At 37.5% G+C, this 27,830-nt stretch overlaps 1 protein-coding gene across 1 annotated transcript; it reads right to left on the bottom strand.

Moving 5' to 3' along the window:
* VCPIP1 (valosin containing protein interacting protein 1) lies at window positions 1–26,224 on the bottom strand. The gene is made up of 3 exons (XM_055431884.2): window positions 23,232–26,224; window positions 13,628–13,714; window positions 1–4,387 (listed from the first exon to the last, which is right to left on the bottom strand). Exons 1-3 carry the CDS (start codon window positions 25,942–25,944, stop codon window positions 3,516–3,518), a joined length of 3,672 nt encoding a protein of 1,223 aa, XP_055287859.2. The 5' UTR covers window positions 25,945–26,224; the 3' UTR covers window positions 1–3,515.
* Window positions 26,225–27,830: the final 1,606 nt, after the last annotated feature.

Below are 27,830 nucleotides of genomic sequence, written 5' to 3'. Positions count from 1 at the left end.
TTACTCTTATAAAAGGTGATTTTAAAGTCATATTAAGATGGAGTTTAATTCAGTTCTGCAAAAGCTTTTATGAAAATCTTAATATGGAAACTTTGTTCTGAGAACCATGAATCTTAAAATTCTGCTCTGTGGTATTTTATGTATGAACCAATTAAAATTCTTGTTGAAAAATAAAAACAAAATGGTACTGATATTCTGAAATAAACGTTTTATATTGTCACTGTATTGACCAAAGCTTACTTAAAGACAGAAATTACAAGTTTATTTCATACCTAAAGGTTATTTATTAGTGAGGTCTAAATTTTTTAGAGAAATGTTCACTAGCAGCCAGTTAGTAGTTAACTACATAAAATAATACTGTTGTAAATTCTGCATTTAGTAGCTAACATGTGATGTCAGTACAATTCTCAAAAACCTGTCATTAGTAGTGAGTTGCTAGCAAGTGATCTTCCCTGAGGTAAGAGATCATATGCAAAAGTTTGCTAATTTCCAATAAAGTTAGATTCTTAAAAATAATGGCAATAAGGACCTGTGTGGCTGGGAACCATAGATGCATTTCAGATTGACATCTTAATTGCAAGCAGTAGACTTGATTGCAAAAAACCAAACTAGACTCATCAGAAGATTTAAAGCAAAGTTCACAGTCAATAGCACTTGCTAAATGTCTCAGGTCTTTAGCTTAACTTTTCCAATAAAATACCTGAAATACAGTGAAAAAGAGGGGAAATGGGCCTTAGACTTGCTCTTCAGTTCCTGAGTAACCCTTCCCTGTGTGTTCATTATATTCTAGCTCATATTTGACAGTGTCTTGTTTTCTTCGATTTCAACCAGTTTCTCACACCAGTATTCTAGAGACACATCATCTTCAACTCTACCTGGACTGTGGGTCATCAATTCAATCTTGATATAACTACACTTCAACTTTCAGTTAAACACTGCAAATATAATTTAACTATAGGATTGAATTAGAGTTATTATGTTACATGGAGAGCTAAGAAAATATTTTAACTAATTTATGATCCCCAGTTTAGACTCAAAGTGTGGCAATCACAAAATGTAGTTCTAAAAATCATTCCTGTAATTTATGTATTTGATGATGGTAACCATATGGAAAGACAAATAATGATAGTCTAGAACTTAAAGAAATTCTAAGACTTTGTGAAGATGATTCCTGGCCCACTTCTCAAATCCATTAATTCTTACAACCATATTTCAGTTGATTTAAAATAATGTCAAGAAACCTGACCATTCTCAGCATCAAGCCTTTTATTCTTTATCAAGGGAGAACCCAACTACTATTAAAATATTCACACCTAAACCAGCTTCTAAACAGCACTGCCGTAGCAAGAAAAATACTGTTGTCAGAGATTGAGCCTGCCTTCTACTATCCACAGGTGCATTCTAACTTGACTAAAGGGAGATTTAATAGGGAGATAAAATGTGTAGCTGATGTTTTAACTTTATGCTATGAAATGTATTTGTCAGTTATCAAACATACTGAGCCACAGGTGAAGAAAATATTTGTTAAAGAAAAGATGATTATATTGTTTACCTGGAAGAAATGCATTTGTTTGTGAAACAGTTTTCCTGTATCTAAACTAAAAAAAAAAAAAAAAAAGGGAGGGGGGTGTTCAGTGGCTGAAAAAGCCGAAAATAATTACAGTGGTTAGTGATATGTGTAATTTTTAAATTTAATACAGAGAAGTCACCTGCATTAACTAAATGGGAAATACTATTTGGGAGCCACAGTTCTTTATGTAAAACTAATACACAATATAGAAGTTCTAAAATTTCCTTCTATTTATAGACATAGAGAAAGGTATTTGAAAGTAAATTTAGAAAATGGAGATAAAATGTGATTTTAAACAGGTGATAATGTGATAAAACTAACCCAAATGTGTATCTTGCTCAGATATCACCTGCAAAACGTCTACAGAGTGCCCATTCTTTCCCTATTCAAAACGGAGTAGTTCGTTTAATAAGTGGATTCAGGCAGAGATACTTTCATAGAAAGAAACCAAAACCTCCCTTATTTGGGAACACAAGTACTGTCTATATTCCTTATGAGTTAATTGGCTGAGATTTTTAAACACCTGATAATATACTTTCTGATGTACATTTTTTAAAAATGCAAACGGTCCTGCATCTATCACACGAGCAAACAGAGACAGCCAGGCTTTGAATGCTCTAGATAAGAGATTGTATTAACATACATTTTGTCTTTCATCCATTCAAATTCAACTTAATTTCAGTGAACAGAGGAAAAAGATGGATTAATGTGTACATTTCAGAATACAGATTTGCAGAATAGGATAAAATAGTGCGATGCCAATCTCAGGATAAACATTCTTTAAGGAGTAAACATGAAAGCTGCTTCATGAGGAAACAGGCACTAAAGGTTTGATGAATATACTATTTAAGCAAATGCCCAGTTGATCAGGGTATGATGAAGTCAAATTTGCATCCAAATCCAAGTGAAGCTAACAAATGAAGAAAATCTAATGGATTCTAAGGGGAAAAAAAGGAAACATTTTTGGTTCGGGGGGCTCAGAGACATTTAGCATATACAAACTTAAATACCACTGATCAAAATTGTAGAACAATGTAACCCATTCATAAAGATAAATTCTTATTTATAAATTCTCTGTGAATCTGACAAACTCTGAAAATTAGAGATTAACTACTGCTACCATTATTTTTTTTATTATTTTTCTACCACACTTTGCAATCAACTTTTCTGCAAGATTAAAGAACAAAAATTTGGTGGTACCTGACCAGGCCAGGATTCAAAATAATGGTAACATATTATCAACACCAGAGCACACAATTGGCTGTGTTGGCTCAGACAGCAACATTACTGAATCACATTGACTTTATCATTCTAGAGTAGGTACTTTCCCCCAAGCTTGCTCAAATTAGCATATCATTAAGCTACATTCTCAAGATATTTTCAGGAAGAATACGCAGAATACATATCTCTATGAATGTGTTTACGTTCACAGAAATGTCAGGATCCCAGTGTCTAACATATCCTTTATGAATTTCAAGATACAATTTCGTTCAGACAACCTTCAAATTTACATAAATTCTTTGACACTCTAATAAGTATGTGGAATGGTTATCCTGATGACATCAACATTAGCAAAATCTTATTTTCCCCCAGTTCTAGCCTTTTCAGAAATCAAACAGATATAGCAAGAGAATCTTCATGTTTGCAACATTAAGACTTTCAAGGAATTAAAATTACAAAGAACTTCCAATGAACCACATATATGGAAGTAACTCATTTTAGCAGATCTAATAACTATTTTACAGGAATTCAGAGCCAGCCTGGGCAGCAGTATATTAAAAGCTATTGCCAATCACACACTTGCTATCATGCACTGAATAACAAGATATAATCTTTGAATTATATACGTACAAGATTTTTTAATGACTAATCAAGTTATGTGGCCCAGCCAACAAATATTACATATTCACAATAAACATTCTGCCTTTATTAGCCTCTAATTAAATCAAGAGTGATCCATTGGCTCAGTTGTGTTTGTCATCTCAGCATCTTGACTATCCATCTCTTCGGGCTCCTCCACGGAACTTCCCTTTTGTGCTTCTGACCTTGCAGCGAATGCTGCTTCCAGTGCCTCTGCCACACAGCCGTCGGCTGTTTCTATATTCAAATTTTCAGTGTCACCAGTTAGAGAAAAAGATTCAGGTAAGCCAGTCTGAAGACTCCCAGACTTCACAGAAGAACTCACAGCTTCCACTTTCCTTTGAGGAGGATCAGATGGTGACTGCTCTGTACTTTGATCCCGCAAGTGCTTGTCCATCGACGCCTGAATAGAAGACACCATTTCCTGCAATTTTTTCCGCTGGGCCTCAACCATATCAGGATCAAGCTGCCTGCTGTCTCTCATTGTAACTACTCCAGGAGCTATTCGAATAAGCTCACTGTTACTAGGAGCAGCTGTGAATACAGAAGGCTCTGTTTTAATGGAACTACTACTAAAGTCTGTCCCTGTCGTATGCTTCCTTACAACTGGAGTCTCCCTGACTCTTGGGTCAAGGTGTGGGGTACTGGATGCAGTTCCTAGAGAATGCCCTTTCCCCTGAAAGGCTGTTACATTGTGAAGTTGCTCGGATTTCTTTTTCACTACTCCACCACTACCTAGTTTTAATAACCCATGTGAGGGGCTTGATTCCCTACTTCTTGTACTAGCCTCTGCTCGAACCTGACTTACAGCCTCTTTAACTAAATCTTCAACATCAGGACCGATGGGAAAATGTCCTGCAGCGTCCACACACAACTCCAGTCTATCTTCAGAAGCATTATAGACAAAGGTTTTGCCAGGCAGATGTGGGAAAGTACAATGCTTGCCATCAGCCATACCTTAAGAAAGGAAAAAGAATTTAACACATTAAAATCTTACTTTAAAGGTGGAGTAAAGACAATTATAATTGCAAGAGTAAACCTCCAATAATAATTTACAAGTTATTTCAAAACAAAATTAATTAGCAAATAATTTATTATACTTATTAACAGAATTTAATACATTACAAAAAAAAAAGAGAAATTCCACCATAAACCTTAAAGTAGTTCCCCAGAGGGTTTGAAAAATATATATCGTTAACCTATTACAAAGTTAGGAAAGTTAGTCTTGAGACAAACAGCTGAGTTGAATAAAAAAAACATTAGCAACAGTGTTAGTCAAGTATTTGCTTAGAGTAAAGCAATAAGAAAATAGACTTTCATTTAATAAAATTCAAATTATAAACTTAAAAAGTTCCTGTAAGGGCGAAGTGTTGTATACACATGTTGCATAATACTGAATTAAAAATCATAGTAATTTGATTAAATTACAGAATACCAGAATAAAAAGTTTCCTCTGTGTGTATATATGTATTTTCACAAATATAAAAAGTATAAACTTTCAAAATAAGATATTCCATAATTAAAGGAGTCGATGTGGGGGCACATTTAGGAAAGTTAACATTAAGGCTTAAGTATAATTGCAAAGAATTAAGTATAACTGCAAGAATTGACATCTGGTCACAATAAATTAATAATATCTTCAACTCCTTTGAAATAGCTGTATTTCATGTTACAACTCTTATTCTTCTCTGGCAGATGAGAACCACCAAAATAAGAGTGAGTTGTCGATGCACCTCAAATGGTCCAGTGTGATATCCTTTCTCATAGTCAACTGATGCAACAGTAGAAGGTAAGAACTTTAAAGCAGGCTTCCCTTCATTTTCCAGCTGAAGAGTTTGGTCTCACTACGTGGTATTTCAAATGTTTACACTTTATCCAGCCTGGGCATAAAAAAACTGCATGTGTGTTTTAAGCTATCCAATATCTATTTACATGTTAAGTTTGTACACTGTAAGTATACTCCAAATATGCAAAAATCAGGGTTTTCAAATTTTATGAAACCATAGATTTTTCTATGTTTAAAAAAATGAAAGAGAATTTATAATAATATATGTATATGTTTATAGCAAAATATAAAGCCAAAAGCAAACTAGTTTAAAATGAAGGCGACTGTTAGCAAGTACTACGGAAATTCAGAGAGGGGAAGGATGAGTGATATCTGGAATGCTTTGTGGGCATTAGGTAGTCTTAGAAGTATTAAGAATAGCTTCTTCCTTTCTGAAAAAAGCTACAGAATGAGAGTTAAGTTCAAATAAACATTCATTTTGGCGGTAAGTTAAAGATCCAACGAGAATTTCCTCTTAGCACTACAACATTTTTGGCAGAGAGAACTGACAAAAATAGATGGACAAACTTTAAAATCAGACGTGTCTAAATCATACCTTTCAGAGTACAACCCTGAAATCAGGTTTACCATCTACCAATCCCCTACCTCAGAGATCTGTAAACCATGGCCCAGGAAACAAAAGTAGCAAAGAAGAAAGACTTTTGAATGGTAAGGGCAGGGATTCCCCGAGGCAAAGGTTTTACACAATTATTTCAACAAAGAACAGCTACTGAGTCTCACTACATGCCAGGAACTAAAGTAGACCCTGAAGATTAAAAAATAAAATATAATTCTTAGGAGATGGATAAAAGAGATAATTATAACACAATCAGGTAAGTATAACAATGATAGTACTTAATTCACTAATTACTTGAGGATTATATAACTCATGCAAAGCACATACCACAGTGCCTAATATACATCAGGCAGTCAATAGTTTTAATTTCTCTTAGATCAAAAGGTTTTGTAATTGCTTCCAGGTTTCTACTGTGAAGCTTTCCCTTGGCTATTCCTGGAGAGAATCATAGCCCCAACACATTTATCACAGTATTACTTAACAATAAAACAATGGAAACAATCGAAGCTTTCAATAAGAAGAGGGGTTAAGAGAACTGAGGTCTATCTACCTAACAAAAGTAATTGCAGCTACTAATACTGATATAAATAAGTAACCGACAATGCCTCAGATAGACAGTGAAATATGCATGAAGGTAAAATAGCAGGAAAGTACTGTAATTACAATCATGCCAAAAAATGTATGTATAAGAGCAATATTTAGCAATTTTAGGTCATGTTCCCCATTTCTATACTTTCTAGATTTCTTACACTGTTAAAAAACTCTAAAATATATATCAAAGAATCAATGCAAATACTGTGTTGTGATTAAACATAATCATTTAAGCTGATATAACTTACATAGTCCTCTGAATTTTAAGAATCAAGGTATATTAAAATTTCTATATCTTATATCAACAATTCCATTGGACATATATACCAACAGACATGTATAATAATATTTATAACTACATTCTTTCTTACATCAAAAAACTGGAGACTACCTAAAGTGAATCAGAACAATGGATGAATTATATTAAAATGATAATAGAATACTGTGCAGCAGTGAAAATGAACAAACTCGTTGAGCCCATGAATTTGAATGAATCTGAAAAAAGAGCTGCATAAGAGAAAATCACAGAGAGAATGTACACAGCATAATTCCACTTTTATAAAGTCCAAACAAAGCACTAAACACTGTTAAGGTTAGATACCTATAAAAGTATTAAAACTAAATTTGTCATTCATCTCTGCATTTATCTCTGTATAAACATCTGCAAGGAAACTTACTACGATTTAAGCAAATTAATTTAAAAACACCTTTCCAAACATAAACACTAGGAATATTAAAAGTTGATTTGTTATATTAGGCAATATGTCTGTTCAAACATAAATACATACAACCATCTATCTGTTAAGAGTGGATTGGAAAGTAAGAGAATTATGTTCTTTTCCAGTTTTTGGAGGGTAGGGGTGTACGTTTTGGGGGAGAGGAGGGCATGTTACACTTTGAGTCTTTGCTCACGGCATTAGGATAATGATCTGCCTAATGAATCTGTCCTAAAATTACAGATAACATTTTACCACAAATATCAGATGAAATTATATTTGAAAGGTAAAATAATTTTCTGATGGTGGCCCATTTCAAATGGCTATGTGATGGACAAAAATTTTTAAAATAATTCTGCAAATTACAGCTGGGATTAGCTAAGTAATTATTAGGTACAAGGCCGTTGGCTAACTGCTTTATGTGCACAACCTTATTTCATCCTAGTAACCATCCTGAGATTACCATACCCACTATACAAACAAAGACACTGAGGCTTTGCAATCACACTGGACTAAGCAGTAGAGCCAAAATTTGACGTTAGATGTTCTTACTCCAGAGCTCTAAACTACCTCCTAATAAGAATAAACACCACAGGTAACATTTGAAAAATATTACTGACATCTAACCCACATACAATTCACCCATTTTTAAGTGTACAGTTGAATGTTTTTTTAGTATATTCAGAGTTGTGTAACCATCACCACAATCACTTTTAGAATATTTTCATCATCCCAGAAAGAAACCCTGAACGCATTAGCAGTCCCTCCCATTTCCTTCCCCCATCCCATTCCTGGCTCCAGGCAACCTCTGATATATTCTCTGCAGCTGCTAAGTCGCTTCAGTCATGTCCGACTCTGTGCGAGCCCATAGATGGCAGCCCACCAGGCTCCTCCGTCCCTGGGATTCTCCAGGCAAGAACACTGGAGTGTGTTGCCATTTCCTTCTCCAATGCATCAAAGTAAAAAATGAAAGTGAAGTCACTCAGTCATGTCCGGCTCTTAGCGACCCCATGGACTGCAGTCTACCAGGCTCCTCCATCCATGGGACTCTCCAGGCAAGAGTACTGGAGTGGGGTGCCATATATTCTCTAGGTGGGCCTATTCTGTCATTTATATGACTTTTCATGTAAGTGAAATAATACAGTATACGGCCTTTTGTTTCTGGCTTGTTTCATGTAGCATATTTTTAAGGTTCATCCATGTAGACTGTACCAATACTTCATTCTTTCCATTGCCAAGTAATATTTCATTGTGGGTATAGGCTACATTTTACTCATCTAATCATCAGCTGATAGACATTTGCATGCTTTCACTTCTGACTATTATGAATAATACTATTACAAACATTTGTGTACCATTTTGTGTGGACAGTGTTCATTTCTCTGGGGTACAAATGTGAAAGTGAATTGCTGGGTTGTACAGTGACTTCATCTTAAATCTTTTGAAGAAACTTGCCAGACTTTTTCCCCAAGCAACTATACCATTTTACATTTCCATCACAATTTCCTTGCCAATAGCTCTTATTATCTGTCTTTTTGACCACAGCCTTACTAGTGAGTGTACTCAAAGCCACTCATTGTGGCTTTGATTTGCAATTCCCTATGGTTAATGATGTTGAGCATCAGTTCATGTGCTTATTGGCCATTTATATATTTTCTCTGAATAATGTCTATTCAGAGTCTTTGCCCATTTTTAATCAGGTTGTGGAGAAGGAAATGGCAACCCACTCCAGTGTTCTTGCCTGGAGAATCCCAGGGACGGGAGAGCCTGGTGGGCTGCCATCTATGGGGTCGCACAGAGTCGGACACAACTGAAGCAACTTAGCAGCAGCAGCAGCAGCAATCAGGTTGTGTGTCTGTTTACTGCTCAGTTCTTTATATTTTGGATACAAATCTATTACCTGACAGACAATATTCAAAATCTTCTCTCACTCTGTGGGTTAGTTCACTTTTCTGTTGGTGTTCTTTGCAGCACAAAACTTTGCTTTTTATCTACTTTTTTCTTTTGTTGCTTGTAATTTTGGGGTCATATCTTAAGATTTTGCCTAATCCAAAAGCAAGATGTTTTATGCCTCTGTCTTCTTCTAAGAGCTTTCTAGTTTTAGCACTTATACTCAAGTTTTTTACACATTTTGAGTTAATTTTTTATTTGGTGTGAGGCAGAGGTCAAACTTCGTTCCTTTACATGTGTATATTCAGATGTCTCAGCACCATTTATTGATAAAACTATTCTTTCCCCCATTAAATTGTCTTAGCATCACAGCTAACATTTTTAAAATAATTTCAAACTGAAAACAAAAAACTATTTAGAAAACAAGAGAATCATCCTCATACCACCCACCACAACCCTCCTACACACAAAAAACAACTGAGGAAAGTTATTTTCAGTTCTGTGAAAGACACTGTATATGGACCCCTATTACTGGGAGCCTTATGATCAATTACAATTAAATAATAACTTAAAAAAAAACATGAACTGGTATCAATATATTTCAAAAGATAGAAAGAAGTGACAGATGAAAAGTTAAAAAGAAAAGGATGCCAGAAAAAAAGGGGGGAGGCAGGGGGATGCTCAGAGAGAAATCTATAGCTTTAAATGCTTATAGTAGAAAAAAAAATTTATAATCAATAATCTAAGCTTCTACCTAAATAAGCTTGGAAGTACAAATTAAATCCAAAGCAAGCATAAGGAAGGAAAAAGTATACATAACAGCAGAAATCAATGAAAATGAAATCAGGAAAATACAGAGAAAACCTATGAAACCAAAGCTGTTTCTTCAGCTGGACTGGTCAGCAAAACAAGAAAGGCAGAAGCTGCCAATATCAGAAATGACAGAGCTATAGGCCTTACAGACATTAAAAAGACAGTAAGGGAGTATTATAAACAACTTCATGTCAATAAGACTGCTAACTTAGATGAAATGGACAGATTTCTTAAAGGCAAAACTAACAAAGCTTACTCAAGAAAGGGATTAACCTTAAGAGCACTTTATTAAAGAAATTAAATTCACAGTTAAAAACTGTCCTATAAAGAAATCTCCAAGAACAGATGGCTTCACTGGTGAATTCTACCATTTAAGAAAAAAATAATATCAAAGCTATAACACTTCCCAACTCTATTTTCTGAAGCCAAAATTACCCTGATTAAACAGTCATTACAAGAAAACAAGATGGTAAGATGGCATGGGGTTGCAAAGAGCTGGACACAACTGAGCAACTGAACTGAACTGACAAGAAAACCACATACCAGTATTACTCATGAATATGCTCACAAAAACACTCAACAAAATACTAGCAGTTGGAATCCAGAATGTGATGTTGGTTCAACATTCAAAAATAAACCAATATAATTCACACTATCACCAAACTAAAGAGAAAAGCCTTAAAATATTATTTCAATAGATGCAGGGAAAGAACATCTGATAATATTCAACATCCATTCACAATACTATGAAATCATCGATAAACTGATAAAGGGCATTTCTGAAAAACCTTCAGGTTTGAATGCTTTCCCCCTTAGACCAGGAACAAGGCAAGAATATCCACTCTCAACCCAAAATACAGTAATCAAGACTGTGGTATTGGTGGAAGGAGAGACATACAGATCAACAAAATAGAAAAGAGATCCTAGAAACAGACTCACATGAATAAGGTCAACTGACTGCTTTAAGAGTAACTTTACTGATTATATGCTGTATATAATTCACCTTTTTCAAGTGTCTGATTCATGGTCAATTGATTTTTCAAGTGTCTAATTCATGGTCGATTGATTTTTTGATACAAGTAGCCAATAATTCAATGTACAAACTATACCTTTTCCAACTAATGGTGCTGGAGCAACTACTGGATATGTACACACACACACACACAAAATGAACCTCATCTCATAGCTTACAACATATCAAAAAAATCAATTCCAAATGGATCATATACTTACATATAAAATTAAAACTATAAGACTCGTATAAGAAAATACAAAAGAAAATTTCGGTGACTTTGGATTAGGCAAAGATTCTTGAATAGGACACAAAAAGTATGAATCACAAAAGACTGTTAAAAATCAAAATTATAAACCTTTGATATTCAAAAGATAATGTTGAGAGAATGAAAAGACAGGTTATAAAATGGGAGAAAATATATCCAAAATACTTATCTGATAAATGATGTGTGCCCAGAATATCTAAAGAACTCTTAAAACTCAATTAAAAAGAAATTTAAACCAATTTTAAAATGGGCCAAAAAATAACAACAAGATACAAATAAGCACAGGCTTCCCTGGTGGCTCAGACAGTAAAGAATCCACCTGCAATGTGGAAGACCTGGGTTCGGAAGATCCCCTGAAGGACGGCATGGCGACCTACTCCAGTATTCTTGCCTGGAGAATAATCCCCATGGGGTCGCAAAGAGTCGGACATGAAGGAGCGACTAAGCACAGCACAGTACAAGTAAGTACACAAAAAGGTGCTCAGTATCATCAGTTATTAGAAAAATGCAAATTAAAACCATTATGAGAGAATAATATAAATCTATTAGAATAGTTTTAAAAATAAACACCAATACTACCAAGTGCTGAAGGAATACAAAATGATCCAGTCACTTTGGAAAATGATCTCGAAGTTTCTTATAAAGATGAGCATATACTTACCACATGACTCAGCAATCCCACTCCTAGGTATTTAGTATTTGCCAAAGAAAACTGAAAACATCTGTTCACACAAAGACCGTACACAAATGTTTTTAGTGACTTTCTTCAGAGAAGCCCAAAACTAAAAACAAACTAAATGTCCTTCAACTGGTCATAGGATTTTTAAAATGTGATATATACACACAATGGAATACTACTCAGCAATAAAAAAATAAACAAAAATGAATAACCTATTAATACATGCAACCAGACAGATGAATCTCAAGCATTACATTAAAAACTGAAATTAACAAAAATTTTTTGTAAAGAGGTAAGATGATAAATATTTTAGGTTTTGTGGACCATATAGTCTTTGTCACAACTATTCAACTCTGCCAGTGCACTGTGAAAACGGTCCTATGTAAGTATAAGAGCGGCTGTGTTTTGATAAACTTTATATACAACAGGCAGTGAGCCCGAAATAGCCCACAGGCAGTAGTCTGCCAACCTGCATGTTCAATCAAAAAGCCAGACACAAAAGATTAAACTATATGTCCCTATTTATATGGTGATATGAAAAAGGAAAACAAATAGGGACAGAAATCAAATCAGTGGCTGTCAGGGCCTAGGGATAGAGGTAAGGGATTAATTAGAAAGGCACAAGGCAACTTTTTGGAATGGTGGAAATACTCTATATCTAGAGTGTAGTAGTGGTTACATGACTGCATATGTTTGTAAAAATTCACATGCCCGTATACCTAAAAAGGATGAATTTTATTATATGCAAATTATGTTTCAATTATCTTGTCAAAGAAAGGAAGGGAGGGAGGGAGGAGGGAAGCAAGCCAACTGGCCATTTTCTGGTCCCTGATTCAATAAATCAAAAGAAAAAAACCATTTTTTGGAAACAATCAAAAATCAAGGAAATTTAAATACTGCCTGGTGATATTTTAAAAATTATTGTTCTTGTTTTTAGATGTGATAATGGTATTAAGGTAAAAAAAAAAAACAGTTCTTACTTTTAGAAATACATACTGAAGTCTTCTTACAGATGAAATGACGTCTGAGATTTATTCTAAAACAGTCCATTTGAAAGGGGATGGATAAAAATGTACTGATAATTACCGAGCCTGGGTGGTAGGTAAATAGGGGTTCATTACATTATTCTTGCTACTTTTATATGTGTGAACATTTCTACAACAGCCAAACTGGGTATTGTTTTTTTAACAAGGAAAAAAAAGTACATGAGAAAGAAAAAACATAAAATAGAGATTATGCACTTGGTCTAAAGAGGTCAGGTAGGTAAAAAAGTGAGAAAGCCAGACTGATAAAAGTCAGAAGCCAAAAGCATTCACATTAAATCTTTGAAAAAACATATGGTGTCTAAACATATATACTAGCAATCTCTCTTAACACCTTAAAACTCTGAAGATAACAGTTACACACTTGCACATATCTTTATAAACAATACATACACAATGTAAATGTTAAATGTAAAGTGAATTATTTCCTAGACTCCAGAAAATACTACGGTATATAGTAATCACAGTCCAACACAACAACAACAATAAAATCCGATTCTGGGAGGGACACTAGCACTATAAACAAACTGGCCTCTAATTCCACAATTTAAATGAGAAAATATGAAAAAGAAAGTGATAGGAGATTTTTAGTAATATTATAGCAGAAAACATAGTTGACCATATCAGGATAATAATCCATTCTAACTAGGCAGACTGATAAAGAAGAATATATACCCTAACATTGGAATTCATTTTAGAAGAATATTATCTGAACTTTCTTAAAACCTTATAATAGCTTGAGTGGAGATATTATCCAAGAATAAAGTCAGAAAGCAACTATACCCATGGTTTTCTTCATAATATTGTAGAATACGCCACCCTGCTGGAACATGTGAGGAAGACCTTTTGCATAAGACCATACATCTTCTCCTATAAAATAAAAAGATACAGTATTAGCAGAAAACCAGAGAGTTCAACCCAGGCTTGCTTTAATATGGATGAGCCTCAAACAGAGATTGTAAGGCAGATACTCTAAATGAGCAACACAGTCTAGTATAATAAACCATCTAGGGAGCAATGTGGAATGAGGGACTATAGCCCCTCTAAATGCGACAGCCATTGCCAAGTGCTGTCACAGAAGAATATAGGTCCAATGGTTCAAGAACAAATGGCATTTTAAGAGAAGCCAGAAATCCAAATTTCTAATGTCAGTTCTCCCAGTTTTAATTAGTTCTCCCAGGAACTAATTAAAAAATGTCTTTAAAACTGCATGAGTCAATACTGGGCATATTAAACAAAATATACATGAAGACTCAAACCAGTTTAAAGTAAACTAGTATGCAGCTATGGACTAGAACAGCAGAAAAGGTTATAGAAAGATATTTATGTTTTTAAAGGAGAATATTAAAAATATATTCTATATTTATGTTAAAACTAATAAAAGCAGATGGAAAGGGCTAGGGAGTAAAGTAAATAGGTAGACTGAAGATAAGTAATTAATGTATTTTGTTGTTCCAAAGTTGACTTTTTAAAACAGAAATCTGGGGGGTGGGGGGAATGATGAGATTTAGAATAAATATCAGAAGCCCACAAAATAGCCACAAGCAAACTACCATTTCACAGAAACATATTTTTCAAGAACACCCTTTGAAGTGCCTATTATCAATAAGAAGTTTCAAATAAAAAGTTAAGAATGATAACCACTATCCAGGAAGTTAACAAAGAATGGAAGGAACATAAAAGTTATTTTGTTCTGTGGAATATTTTGTTATTTGTTCTGTGGTTTTTATGTGTGTGTGTGGTTTCATTATTTTCTAATCTGATAAAGTATATGTACTGCTTTTATACTTAAGACTTTTTAAAGTTGATTTCTACTAGAAGACGATACTGTTGGATCTGAGCTTTGAATGGAGGTTATGAGGATGTGAGTTAAGCATTCTGTACCTATAGTCTCTCAGAGCTCTAACCCCTTCCCACATTCATAAACAGGAATATGAATCTGCATGGCAGTTGGTGAAAGTATAAAGTATACAACAAAGCCTAAGTATATAAAAAGCCTCAGCACTTAAGTGTTTCAGTTAATTAGAACATTTACTTACACATAAACACTTCATTCACTAATGATACAGTGCAACCGGAATATGGCAATATTTAAGGGTGAACACAGAAGTTTAATTTAAAAATTTGAATATTAATAAGAATCCCCAAATATAGAACGTTAACAACTCTGTCAGATGTTCTGACTGCTGAATTTATCATTGAACTTTACTTGGATTATTTCTCTGGTGGTAACCTTTCATTTAGTTATTATCAAAGTTATCTTAAATGTACTTAGTATTTTATAAAATACTCTAGGATATCAATTGTCAAATATTCTAGAATATCAAAGCATATCAAAAATTATATGGTAGCACTTAATTATTTGGTCAGAATCTAAACAGGTGCCAAAATAATAAACTGCTCAGAACTGACCACCCAAATGCTAGTAAGAAAAATGATGTTTCTTAGTACTACTTTATAAACCCAATGATTCCTTACTTAAGCAGGCAAAACTCTAAAAAAAATTCTACTTAAGTGCTTATCAACCCTGTGTTTTCGTCATCTCCCTAAGGATTCTTTTTAGACATTATTTTCCTAATCTGCCTTCCTAATGACATTTGAATACTACAGACACACTGTTTATCTGGTTATGCATTATGTGTATATCTCACACTTGTTTTATTAGAGTAAGATTTATTTCACCCTTCCCCAAGAACCAAGTTTCACCCCCTTCAGACTATATGGCCCCAGTAAGTATGCATACTCTATTGCTTTAAGGAAAGAATAGATACCATCTAAATTCCTCCCAGATGCCTCAAGTGGTAAAGAATCTCCCTGAAATGCAGGAGCCTCAGGAGCTGCTGGTTCAATCCCTGCATCAGAAAGATCCCCTGGAGGAGGAAATGGCAACCTGCTTCAGTATTCTTGCCTGGAAAATTCCACTGACAGAGAAGCCTGGTGGGCCACAGTCCATGGGGGCACAGGAGTCGGACACGACTTAGTGACTAAACAATAACAACCACTCAGCTCTGAGCAGGCACCTCACGTGGCTTCATTTTCTCCTCACAACTGAGCCCTATTTCACAGAAGAGACAAGTTCAGAGAGTATAAATCATTCTCCCAAGATCAAATAGCCATTAAGTGGCAAAGCCTGGATTTGAATCCTGGGTACATTCTACAGCTTATACCCTTTCCACAGTTACTAAACCGCTGCTGCTGCTAAGTCACATCAGTTGTGTCCAACTCTGTGCAACCCCACAGACAGCAGCCCACCAGACTCCTCCGTCCCTGGGATTCTCCAGGCAAGAACACTGGAGTGGGTTGCCATTTCCTTCTCCAATGCATGAAACTGAAAAGTGAAAGTGAAGTCGCTCAGTCGTGTCCGACTCTTAGCAATACCATGGACTGCAGCCCACCAGGCTCCTCCATTCATGGGAGTTTCCAGGCAAGTGTACTGGAGTGGGTCGCCAGTGCCCTCTCCAACTAAACCGCTGCTAAAGGTCAAATCATGTTAGAACAAATTTGGCATAACCATCAACACACTCTCTTCTTATAGAAACCCACAGCATCAACGACTGATTGGAAGAAAAAAAAAAAAGGCAAATTATTTCCTTTGGTGTTAATATATACACTTCCACTGAAGTCATGTTTGTTGTAAAAGAACCAAGGAAAGGGATTAGAGATCAGAAAGCAGGAACCGTGACACAGTTAAGTCTCCCATCAGTCACAGTTCCCCATCCCTTCTAGAACTACCCTGGTTTAGGCCTGTCTCCTGCCTGAAGGGCTGCCACTGCCTCATCCTTGGTTTTCACTCTAATCTTTTTCTCCCCAAGTCCCTCCTCCACACAGCCTTCAGTTAAACCTTTAATGGTTCCCCCATACAATAAGGCAAAAGGTCTAGTCCCTTTTTATGGCATATAAATCAGCCTAAGATTCCTTGTCCTCACTCTCGCCTCACATCTCTCATTAAATCTTGATTTCTACAAAGCAAACCACCAAACTGCTCCATTTCCCCAAAGGCCAATAATAGCTATGCATTCTTTAAAACTCAACTTAGGTGTCACTTCCTCTAGGATTCTTCAGTGGTGGGTAGGGAAGTTCCTTCCTTGCTGCTCCTATGTTATGAACACCATAGCCCTGATCACAAGGCAGGTTGACTCAGTTAACTTTTCTGTTTCCCTTTCCATAACAGAAGCTTCTCAGAGTCAGGAAAAGGTCAGTGGCCCATTTGACTTTCTACTTCCAGGGCCTGGCACAATGCTGCAGAGACAGGAGCACTTAGAATTCATATTATGAATAAATAGTATAAATGAGGCTTTTTCTTTTAATAACGCCTGAGAGGAGTCCATGAAAAAACTTAGCTGGAGCACTATAATGACAACTGTTCCATAATGCTATATGGATAAAATGTTAACTAATGGTACTATCTGTATACCTCTTCATGAATTTAATAAAATTATAGCAAAAACAAAGGTAAAGACTTTTAGGTACAAACTTGGAGTTAAAAAATAAACAAATCACAGCAATGTAATGTATATCATGGTGACCATAGTTAATAATACTATATTTGAAAACTGGAAAGCAAATTCTTAGAGAAGAGGACTAGTCTGGTAAAGCATCTACCAAATGTTAATTCATATTCTTCTGATAGCCTCCACTTATTTTTATTTTAATTCAGCTGCTTCTTCATAGTACAACAGTAATAGTACTTACATTGAACATACTGTGCATAACTGTACAAACCACAGAAAACCTCTGTTCATACCCTGTCTTCCTCGAATCCTTCCTAATAATCTTTAATTCTCCTACCTGACAGTAGTTATCACCTGGCAGTGATAGTATGGAAGATTTTCCCTTTGGTTGTCTAATTTTCTTCCTCTTTAAAAAGAAATAAAAATTTTAAAGTATGTTAAATTATTTTTTAAATATTGTTTTTCTAGATTTTAGAAATCAGTTACTAACAACAAAATAATGAGGCTAAAATAATCACTAACAATAAAATAATGAGGCTAAAAGTGAGTTTAAAAGGTCATCATTCCAATTTTCTAACTTTAGATATTTAAAAAGGCAATTTGAAGTTTCTTCTTGGTAATTTATAAAGCAAGTATGATTTTAAAATCTAACATATATGTGAAATATAGTTATTAAAAAAAGAAAAACAAAATCAATTTTGAAATACTATTTAGAGTCCACCCCTCCCCAAATATCTAAGCTAATTCTGAACTCAAATGCCTATTACCATAAAATAAACTGATCAAAATGTACATTTAAACTAGGAACATGGGGCTGTTTCTAGTACAAAAAATTCTAAAGGTGTTCATTAGCTGAGAAAGTTGTTGCCATCTCTCTACCCTTCCTGCAGATTCTGCCATCTAAAATTGTATCTACCTTGAAAGAAAAGTGGAAGTGAAGTTGCTCAGTCCTGTCCCACTCTTTGCAGCCCCATGGACTATAGCCGACCAGGCTCCTCCATCCATGGGATTTTCCAGGCAAGAATACTGGAGGGGGTTGCCATTTCCTTCTCCAGGGGATCTTCCCGACCCAGGGATTGAACCTGGGTCTCTCGCATTATAAGCAGATGCTTTACCACCTGAGCCACCATCTACCTTACCAACTCTCAAAACCATTTCTAAGAAAGGCATGCTTGTTTCTCTCCTTGTACTCAGTCCCTTATGCATCTCTCAGTGTAATCATCAGCATTAAAAGATATATTTATCACACACAGACATGCACACAAACCAAACTGTGTGGAAATGTGTACACAAACAGAGTCTCTGGGGAGTACAAGTGTTTAAGAGAACTATTATATTCTACTCCCTACATACTTGAGTTCTTTGAATTTTTAAAAGTAATATTATCTTATAATTGAAAAAGTATGAAGAAAAAAAGAAACAGAATCATGTTTAACTTAATCTTCAAAGTATATTCTAAAAATCACCATTTATAATATACATATTTACCTTAAGATACATCTATATGCATTCCTTTTATTCAATTTTATAACTGTTCCCCCATTAGAAATATGCTGTTTATAAATCAATTAGAAAAGTTATCTGATAGTATGTTAAGAATAATAGATGCATTAAGTACTATCTAGATTTGAAAGTGTCCTTCACCCAATATTTGAAGAAAAAATTCAAGAAGCAATAATGATATTCAGACTCCAAGTCATCTTAAAAATAAGTATCTGAATACCATGTGTGATTCTGAAAATACCCAAGGCAGCTACAACATCAAGAAGTACTATGAAATTATGAAAAACTACGTTAAAAAAAAAAGCTGTGTAATTTAAACTTGTATATTAAAAACTCATGCCATTCTTTCAGGAAGACAGAAAGTAGTTTCTCAACTCCTGAAAGGATGCTAACCTTTGCAGTAAAGTGGAGTAAATATTACAAGTAGCTTAATTCCATCAAAGCAACTCTGACAACATATGTATAAAACGCTCATAAAACTGACCAACTGTTTTTCACAAATCTGTCTTTATCTCTTGAAAAAGAAAATTAATGAAAAGTTCTGAGGAATGTAATACTAAGAAAAAAGAAATTAGCCTAGTATTTACAGTGGATGATGTACTATCTATCTACCACAAAAAGCTGGCCTATAAGAAAATTTAATTACATATTTTGCAAAGCCAGAGTTAGAGTCACTCACATATTGTATAAATAATGAAGAGAACAGTGTAAAAATTGTTTAATAACGTCCAAGTGGTCTGGATAAAGCAGATTAAAATCTGTGAAATAGTACAGGTAAGAACACTGTTATTTCATTTTTAACTAACATTATTAGATTCAAAGTGACAAGTTCCATGAACTGAGCAAAAGATTGATGCACTCACTTATTGTCTTGATACAAATAATATATATAAATTCTATTTAATAAATATCCTACTTAAAAAAACCATAGAAAGAGAAACCACATGTCTCTGACTATCAAGAAGTCAGCCTATTTAATGAGGATACACAATTATTATACATACACACACACAGCTTTCATCAACAGGTCTCCAGCTTCCTTTTTCTCTATACATAAAAATTATAAATGAAAGACATAAAAAAAAAAAGTCCTCAGTTGAAACCCTACAGATAAATTTACGGAAGGCAAGGATCATGTGTGATTTATCTTTGTATCTACAGCACAGTCTCTAGCTCATAGCAGACATTTTGCTACATCTACATTCATTCATTCAACAAGCATGTACTTAGCACCTAGTAAGTGCGAGGGCTTCCCTGGTGGCTCAGAGGTTAAAGCGTCTGCCTCCAATGCGGGAGACCCGGGTTCGATCCCTGGGTCGGGAAGATCCCCTGGAGAAGGAAATGGTAACCCACTCCAGTATTCTTGCCTGGTGAATCCCATGGACGGAGAAGCCTGGTAGGCTACAGTCCACGGGGTCGCAAAGAGTCGGACACGACTGAGCGACAGAACGGAACAGAACGAAGTGCGAGGGCCAGTACTAGGTGATAGGGTAGTAAGTAAACCAACATATAAAATCAGGAAAACTTGTAACAGGTGCTATGAGGGAAATGAACAGGGTGCCATAATAGAGGGAACCTACTTGGAGTGGCTTAGCAAGGTCTCTGAAACCCTTACCCCTGGGTAAGGTGGTCAAGAGGAAACCTCTTTAAGAAAGTGGTATCAAAGCCTTAACCTAAATGAGAAGGAGCCAGCTATTGGAACAGCAGAAAGCTTGATGAATTATTTGCTAAACTAACACACGTTAATTCACAATTTCTGCACCTTGAAATTTACAACTTTCTTAGTAAACCCTGTCATTTCCCATTTTCCAGACCTCTCCAATCTAAATATCAAGAGTTCCCAGCACTCACTCACATAAGGTTGTGTATACTTACTTAGCTACCCACCATGTTGAGATTTTTTACAAACATAGCACTTTTAAGAAAATCTTCCCAGGAATTCCCTGGCAGTAATGTGGTTAGGACTCTGTGCTTCCACTGCCGAGGGCATAAGTTCAATCCCTGGTTGGGGAACTAAGATTCCACAAGCCCCACAGCATGGCCAAAAGGAGAGAGTATCTTCTACATAATTCAAATACAGTTATGAGAGAATCAGAGGTAGAAAACTAATGCTTACAGAGGGACTAATATACGGGCCAGGCACTGTTTTCGTACCACCATAAAATTAGCAAAGCACCCTGCTTAAATTCTGGGTCAGGAGTAGAAGTGGGAGATTTAAAGAAATGTGTGGGTTTTTGAGGGCAGCAATATAAATGCCAGAGGTGGAAAGAAAAGAGATCATTAACAAGAAGACATCATCTTAGTGAATTTCTTGCAGTCCACAGTCCAGTACTCAGACATTAAGGTCCAGAAACCTCAATTCAAACTCAAAAAGTGACTAATCGTAAACAAGAATTATATTTTACTAATTTTCATTATGAAATAGTAATTTATTATGCTGGCCAAAATTTTAGACTACTGATCATAATCTCACCGGTGCCACTGCATTTTTAATCTCCATGGAGAACACAACCTCCAGATGAATATAAGCCTCACCTCACTGTCACCTCCACATCAATACATATATCAGGAAGCTAAATGAGTGATTAGACTAGAAACTTGATGACTATGGAATTGGTAAAGGGATACAGATTTTTCAGCCAGACCTCGGTTAGGACTGATCAAATAATCCTGCCCTCAACAGAGATTACCTTTCAGTTACCAGAATTTTCATGAGCCCCAGTTGACACATCTTTCTTTGTACAGCACTGTATAAACAGTGCCAAATTCTGCTTTTCAACTGTTTTTCAATGTTCAATGCTGACCATCCATTCCATTTCCGCTGACACAGCCTTTCTTTAGCTATGTTAATGTCATCTATTTAATTCAATCAAAAAACCTTCCAAAGTGCCTACTACCTGCCAGGCACTATACAAGGTGCTGAGCATCCAAGGCTGGATATGAGCCACATCCTCTTCTATTGAGAAAAACCTCTCTTCCTGACCAATATCTGACCTGGCGATTACTGGTTTTTTAAAACATGCCTTCAGCATACATCTAAGTTTACCCATTCTGTGCTGGTATTATTTAATTTACAGAGTTCTGGGAGTACATTACTATTACCTAAGTATCAACTACAAGGGGTAATTCTGTGTACAGGAGGCAACTGAAGACCTGAGCAGTTAAGCAGCTTGCCTAAAACCACTAAGTTAACAAGTACTGAAGCCAGAATTCAAATTGTAGGACTTTCTGACTCCAGAAATCACAATCTTTTCCTTTACTCCACACAGTCTCCAACAAACTAAAAACTCTTAAAAGACAGAAAAATGTAAAGTGCCCCTAGTAAGTACATTTCTTGACATATCCCCCAATTCAATAGTTACATCTGACAAAATAAAGTCAGCAATATTAAGTTATAAATTTGTGTAGACAGATCCCCTATTAATAGATCCCCTATTAACTAGGCCCCCAAACATAAGTCAGAAATAAATTATCTTCATTTTGGAAGGTCAAGGCCCAATTCACTGATATTTAGTACTCTTAGAAAAGACCATCAAAACCCAGATCACTTTTTTACCTGAAAGATCTCATCTCAGCAAAAATAAGGCCCCTCTAATATGTAATATATTTCAGTTTTACTTCTACTTTAAGCCTCAATAAAACATACTAACAGTAATTTAAAAACAAAGATTAGCCAATAAAAATAATGTAAAAAGTACACCAGGGGTTCATTTCCCAAGTCATTCAAAGCTTTAAATCACCTATTTGGTTGACAATATATTTTCCTTTAATTTGTGTTGAATTATTAAAAAGAAATGCTTCTTAAGCAATCCCATCAACATCTACCTCTGTTTACTATGTTTTTCATGAGTTATAATAGTTCATTATAACTGATGGTAAACAGTCACCGAACACATTACTTAAAACACAAATCCCGATGTACAAATAAGAAAAAGCTGATGGACTGGGAAAGGGAGAACAGGAAATGGATGAGAGATTATTAGGTGGGAGTGCAGTGAGCATGTAACCCAGAAACTGCAATTCATCAAACAGGAAGTTCTGAAATCACATGACACGCAGGAAAATGAAATTTAAAAATAAATGACAAGGGACAAGGTGTGCATGCTCAATAGAGCCAAAGGGGTAAAAAATGAAAAAGGCTGTAAATGGAGCCATTACAATACGAGTTTTTAAAAATGACAAGCAATACATTATACTTAAATAATCTGGTGACAGTAAGGGACTACTTTCACTTTCTAAGTTATGTTTTCCCAGCATTTACTCAATAGAGAATCACACTAACGTCTATCCACTGTTAAAAAACGAAAGAAAATTTTCTTCTAAAATATATAATCATTTTTTACGTTGACCAGATTTTTTTCCACAAAGACATGAGAAAAACTCAGTATATTACATTCAGTTATGAAACACCATCTGAGTTAAGCTGATCTTACCCATTAACGTTGCTAAAAGACACAAGGAGTACATTTCTTTGTCAGCTTGCTCCTGAAGCTCCTTGGATGACAGTCTGCTGGTGACAGCACTGTCTTCTGGTTTCACAGTGTGGGCCGAGTGGGCAGCAGTAGACTGACCCCCTTCGGCTTTACTTTTCAGAATCTCGATTGTGATTCTGTCACCATGCTGTAAAGGAACTGGCTCCTTTTCCATTCCTGCCTGGGGTGGCATTAACTCTTTAGGAGGAAAGCCGTATCGAATACACTGTAAATATGGCGGAACGTTGAATTCTCTGGCTATGCTTTCCTGAAGTTCAAAAAACGTTGTTGAAGACTTAAGTGTAACCATGGACTGCCGTCCGTCATTAGTTGTGATTCGGATCTTTTTCTCCTTAGAAGTGGTTGGCGAATAGGGAGCCTTGGTAGGGGTGGCAGGTGCAGAGGATGGGCCATCACGAACAGTACTGGGAGAAACAGTCCTGGGCTGCCCCTTCTGTTCTTGTTTTAACTTCTCTGTTTTCCGTTTCTGCATTACAGAAGCCTGTTCCGTAATATTCTGTTGAATAGTTCTTTCAGTTTTACTCATGTTTAACTCCTCCTTGTGCAAAGTTTTCGCTTTCTGTCCAGTAAGAATAATTTTAGTTGGCAGCGGGGACTCCGACTCTTGTCCTTGTACATCTCCAAATCTTTGGGCATGAGCACCATCTATATTTACAGGAGTATAATCATCAGGATTCTTTTTGGCAGTCTGATGCAATATAGTGTGGACAACTTTCTGAACCAAGATTTCACTCCCGAATTCACCTGGAAAGTGCTTGGTAACAAGTTTCATTGCAACATCATACACATTGCTATTCAAAGATGCATCACTTTCATACTGGAACCAATACACTGTTTCTCTGACCACTCTTCCACCCCATTCCAAAGTAATAGGAAAAGCTTCTGGTAGATTGTCATACTCTTTCCCATCCCAAAAATGTTTGAACCCACAACCACATTTGCCACCAGTGGACCTGGAATTAGTTCTGTCCCCATCCAAATACACAATCGATCCATCTCCTCTAACTCTTCGCACAGATGTGCCATGGCACCAATTACAAGCAGTCAGGTTACTCAAGCCGTAGTCTGGTACCAGGACATCTTTCACTGAATCATATGAGCAAACCAAATTGTTCAAGGGAAAGCTATAATTTTTGTCAGGTCTCAGCTGTCCATGAGTACTTTTTGCCAAGTTATACAGTTTCCCTCCGGGAGCCAACCACTCTGGAGGAACATGAAGTTCAGAAAGGGCACCACAGAGCAAACATTTGTGAAGGCGATTATCCATTACTGCTTTTTTAGCAGCTGCTGTGACTTCTTCAGGCTGAACTCCTATCACCCCGGTCCTCCTGTAGAAATACTGATGAACATCAGCCACCAAACTAGGATGGATACCGTGCTTGTCCATAAAGACTTCTTCCATGGCAGCAACAAGCCGAAGTAAGTATTTATCCTGCAAACTTCTGTCTCCTCCAATAACGCAACCACCATCCTCCTCAAGTTTGATGTACTTCTTAATGAGGTCCTGAGGCACACCCCATGCTTTAGGAAGCAAATTCATAGGCAGTTTGGGCAAAGCTGCCCCTTTTATGCCTACCAAGGGGATATAATGGTTTCTACCAGAGCTACTCCAAGCGATACAGATTGGTTTGTTCAAATGACCATCTCTGCCGGTGCACTTCTCTGCAGGGATGAGCCCTGGCAGAAAGGTGGCTGAATAATCACCAGAGCTTCTCATGCCACTGAGCGAATCTAACAAAATAATAGGGCGATGAAGCACATTGGCGAGGCCAAATATGTGGATGTTTCGCAGGCCCAAGGGAACCCCCTCAGGCGGTACAAACAGAGGGTCACACTCGTTGATAATGTCCTCCCACTCGGCGGCATCAATGAAGTCATGGAACAGCGCTTGATACCGGGCCAGGTGCTGCTGGAAGTGCTGTTTAAGATTCTCTCTCAAGGCATGCCAGAAAAGCTCCCGGCCCACTAGGGCCCGGGACACAGCATGCACCAGGCAGTGCCCGTCCCCGTCCACATGCACGGGAATGAGGCATTCCTGACTTTTATTGGCCCGCTTGATGTCCTCGAGGGTGTCATGCAAATACAGGAGGCTTCCGGAGCGGTCCTTGCCGTAGCCCACCGTGTTGACATGCTCTGGTTCGATAAGGAAAGCGCGGTCACCCAGCAAAGCGCAATCGAACAACTCGCCCTGGTTCATGTCCCGGAGCAGCTTAGCCCGGCCAGTCTGTTTGTCCATTCCGTAGCGAGCTAATATGGGCGACAGCAGTTTGCAGTGGTAGTTTGAAAGGCCCATCACCTTTACCAGTTCTGTGTTCTTCTTGGGTGCCCCTGTCACCCCGAGCAGCGCGTTCCGCAGCAGGTTGTGAAGCACTACGTCCGGGTCGGTCACCTCCTCCACCCCCAGCAGCTGTTGCTGCTCGTGCCGCTGTCCGCACTCGGTACACTCGATGCTGACGGAACCGGAGGCCGGGAAGAACAGACGCGCCTGGCACTTCGGATCCGGGCAGCTCCCGGAGAGGATTCTCCGGTCTCTCCGCTTCGAAAGCCCTCCCGGAGTCGCCGCCGCCGCCGCCGCCAGAGACGGCGGAGTCTGCGGAGCCTCTGGGGGAGGCGGCGGCGGCGGCAGCGGAGGCGGCGGCGGCGGCTGAGACATAGCTCTCGGCTCTCGAGTCTCGCTCCGCGTCCCAAGCGACCCTCAAAGGCTCATAGCCCAGACCCCCGCCGGCCCGACTCGGTCTCGTCCAGGCCCAGGGCGAATCACTTTCCTTTCCCTACCAGCTCCTCCTCCTCCTAAGCGAAGGCGGAAGCGCCGGACGTTGTTTCTCTTCTTACTTCTCCACTGCCGTAGCCGTTGCCCCGAACGTAACGGCCACCACCCTACCCCACACTCACACTCACTCACTCTCGCTCTCTCTCCCTCAGACACACAGACATACACGCCCTCCCTGAGACTGCGCAGGCGCAGCTTTCGCTCTGCCCTCTGGGAATTAGAGTCTTTCAGCCTCTCTCCTGGCCATCAAGTACTAAGAGCTTGGGTCCACAAAGAACTACAAGTACCGTGAGGCAAAGCGGTTCGGCGCCCGCAGAGAGGAGGAAGAGGAAAGCAATAGGAATGGGGGCAGACAGGAAGAGACTCGCTTACGTTGCCTTCCGGGAGTTGTAGTTCTAGCTCAATCTCTTTTGTCGTCGTCCCCATTCTAAGGCCCAAGCAAAATGAGTATGAGAGACCACATTTCCTAGGATGCCCTGCGGTGCGACCAAGCTCACTTCCCCCTTAGGCGGAGGGAAGGATGCAGGGAAGCTTGGTTAAAAACAGAGTTAAAGGGAATGGGTGTCGGAAGCAGAGGGTCTGAAGTTCACGACTCCTAGAAGGGGAGGGGAATGAAAGGCTCTCAGTGAAGAAGGTACAGTAAATAAATGTCCAGCGACATGGCGGGCTGGGAAGTTGAGTGAAATGGTCTAATCAAGGCTGGAGGTCATAAGAGAAAAAGGGGGAGAATAGTGAATTGATTCTCGGAGTGTTACTTAATTTTTTTTCTGTCACACTCCTTTCTTCTCATTCCCGCCTCTATTACAAGCCGCTGAGGCGCTTGAGTCCCCTTTTCTGCCTTCCCTGCCCCCCATTGGGAATCACAGGCGCCATTTGTTTCCTCGTTCCATGTACGTCTTTGCAGTTTACAGTGCAAATAAAAATGCTTTGGATGTGTACAGAATTTAAGTACATATCCAGTCTTTTAAGTAGTTTCGTTTGCTCCTTGTCCTCAGAGAGTAATAACAGCTGTCATTTATTACGTTCTTGGTATATGTTTGTCATAGCATTTACATGCACGGTAACATTTGATCTTCATAATGTTATAATAACCTTGCTAGGAAACACTTCCTAAAAGGAAATGACTCGCTCAAGTTCAGGAGCTCTCAGACCTTGGTCTGTACCCATTTTACAGACAAGGGATATAGGCAGGAAAGGTTAGGCCAGTCTTGTAGAAAATAGTAACCAACTTTTAGTCACTATGGCTTTATAGTTTACATCACATGATCACAGAGATCATCCCACCCACACTCCTGTAACGCCTCTACCAGGTATTATTGACTCCATTTACAGTAACAGACTAGAAGGAATTAAGTTACTTGTCCAAAGTCAAATCACCAGGATCTCTCAGACCCAGAGAGTGCTTTTTATACCACTTCTAAGAGAAAAGAGAAACTTTAAAGCACAGACCTTTTGTTAGGCCTCAGGATCTCCTCTTAGTGACTCAAGGGGCTGTAAGGATGTTTACTGTGTGCTAAGAAACTGTCTCCTCGTGCAAAACACATTCATATATAAATTGAAAGCTAGTATTTTTCTTTGAATATTGTACAGTCAGCCCCTTTCCCTTATCATTCTGGAAACTCTTGCTTTCTGAAACCTTAGATAAGTGCACCACCTCAAAACTTCTGAAACATTTGGCACAAAATAGATACATCAGTATAGTCCATGACCCCATTAGAGTTTTCTGTAGCTGCCAAGTCTATTTTTACCACATTAGGTTTTTCTGAATA

The sequence above is a fragment of the Moschus berezovskii genome, chromosome 16 (genome assembly GCF_049115385.1).
Source record: "Moschus berezovskii isolate FMDL1 chromosome 16, NW_MosBer_1.0, whole genome shotgun sequence".
In the NCBI taxonomy this organism is placed as follows: Eukaryota; Metazoa; Chordata; class Mammalia; order Artiodactyla; family Moschidae; genus Moschus; species Moschus berezovskii.
Note: the sequence above shows the minus strand (reverse complement) of the source record. Positions and strands in the feature narration are given on the sequence as shown.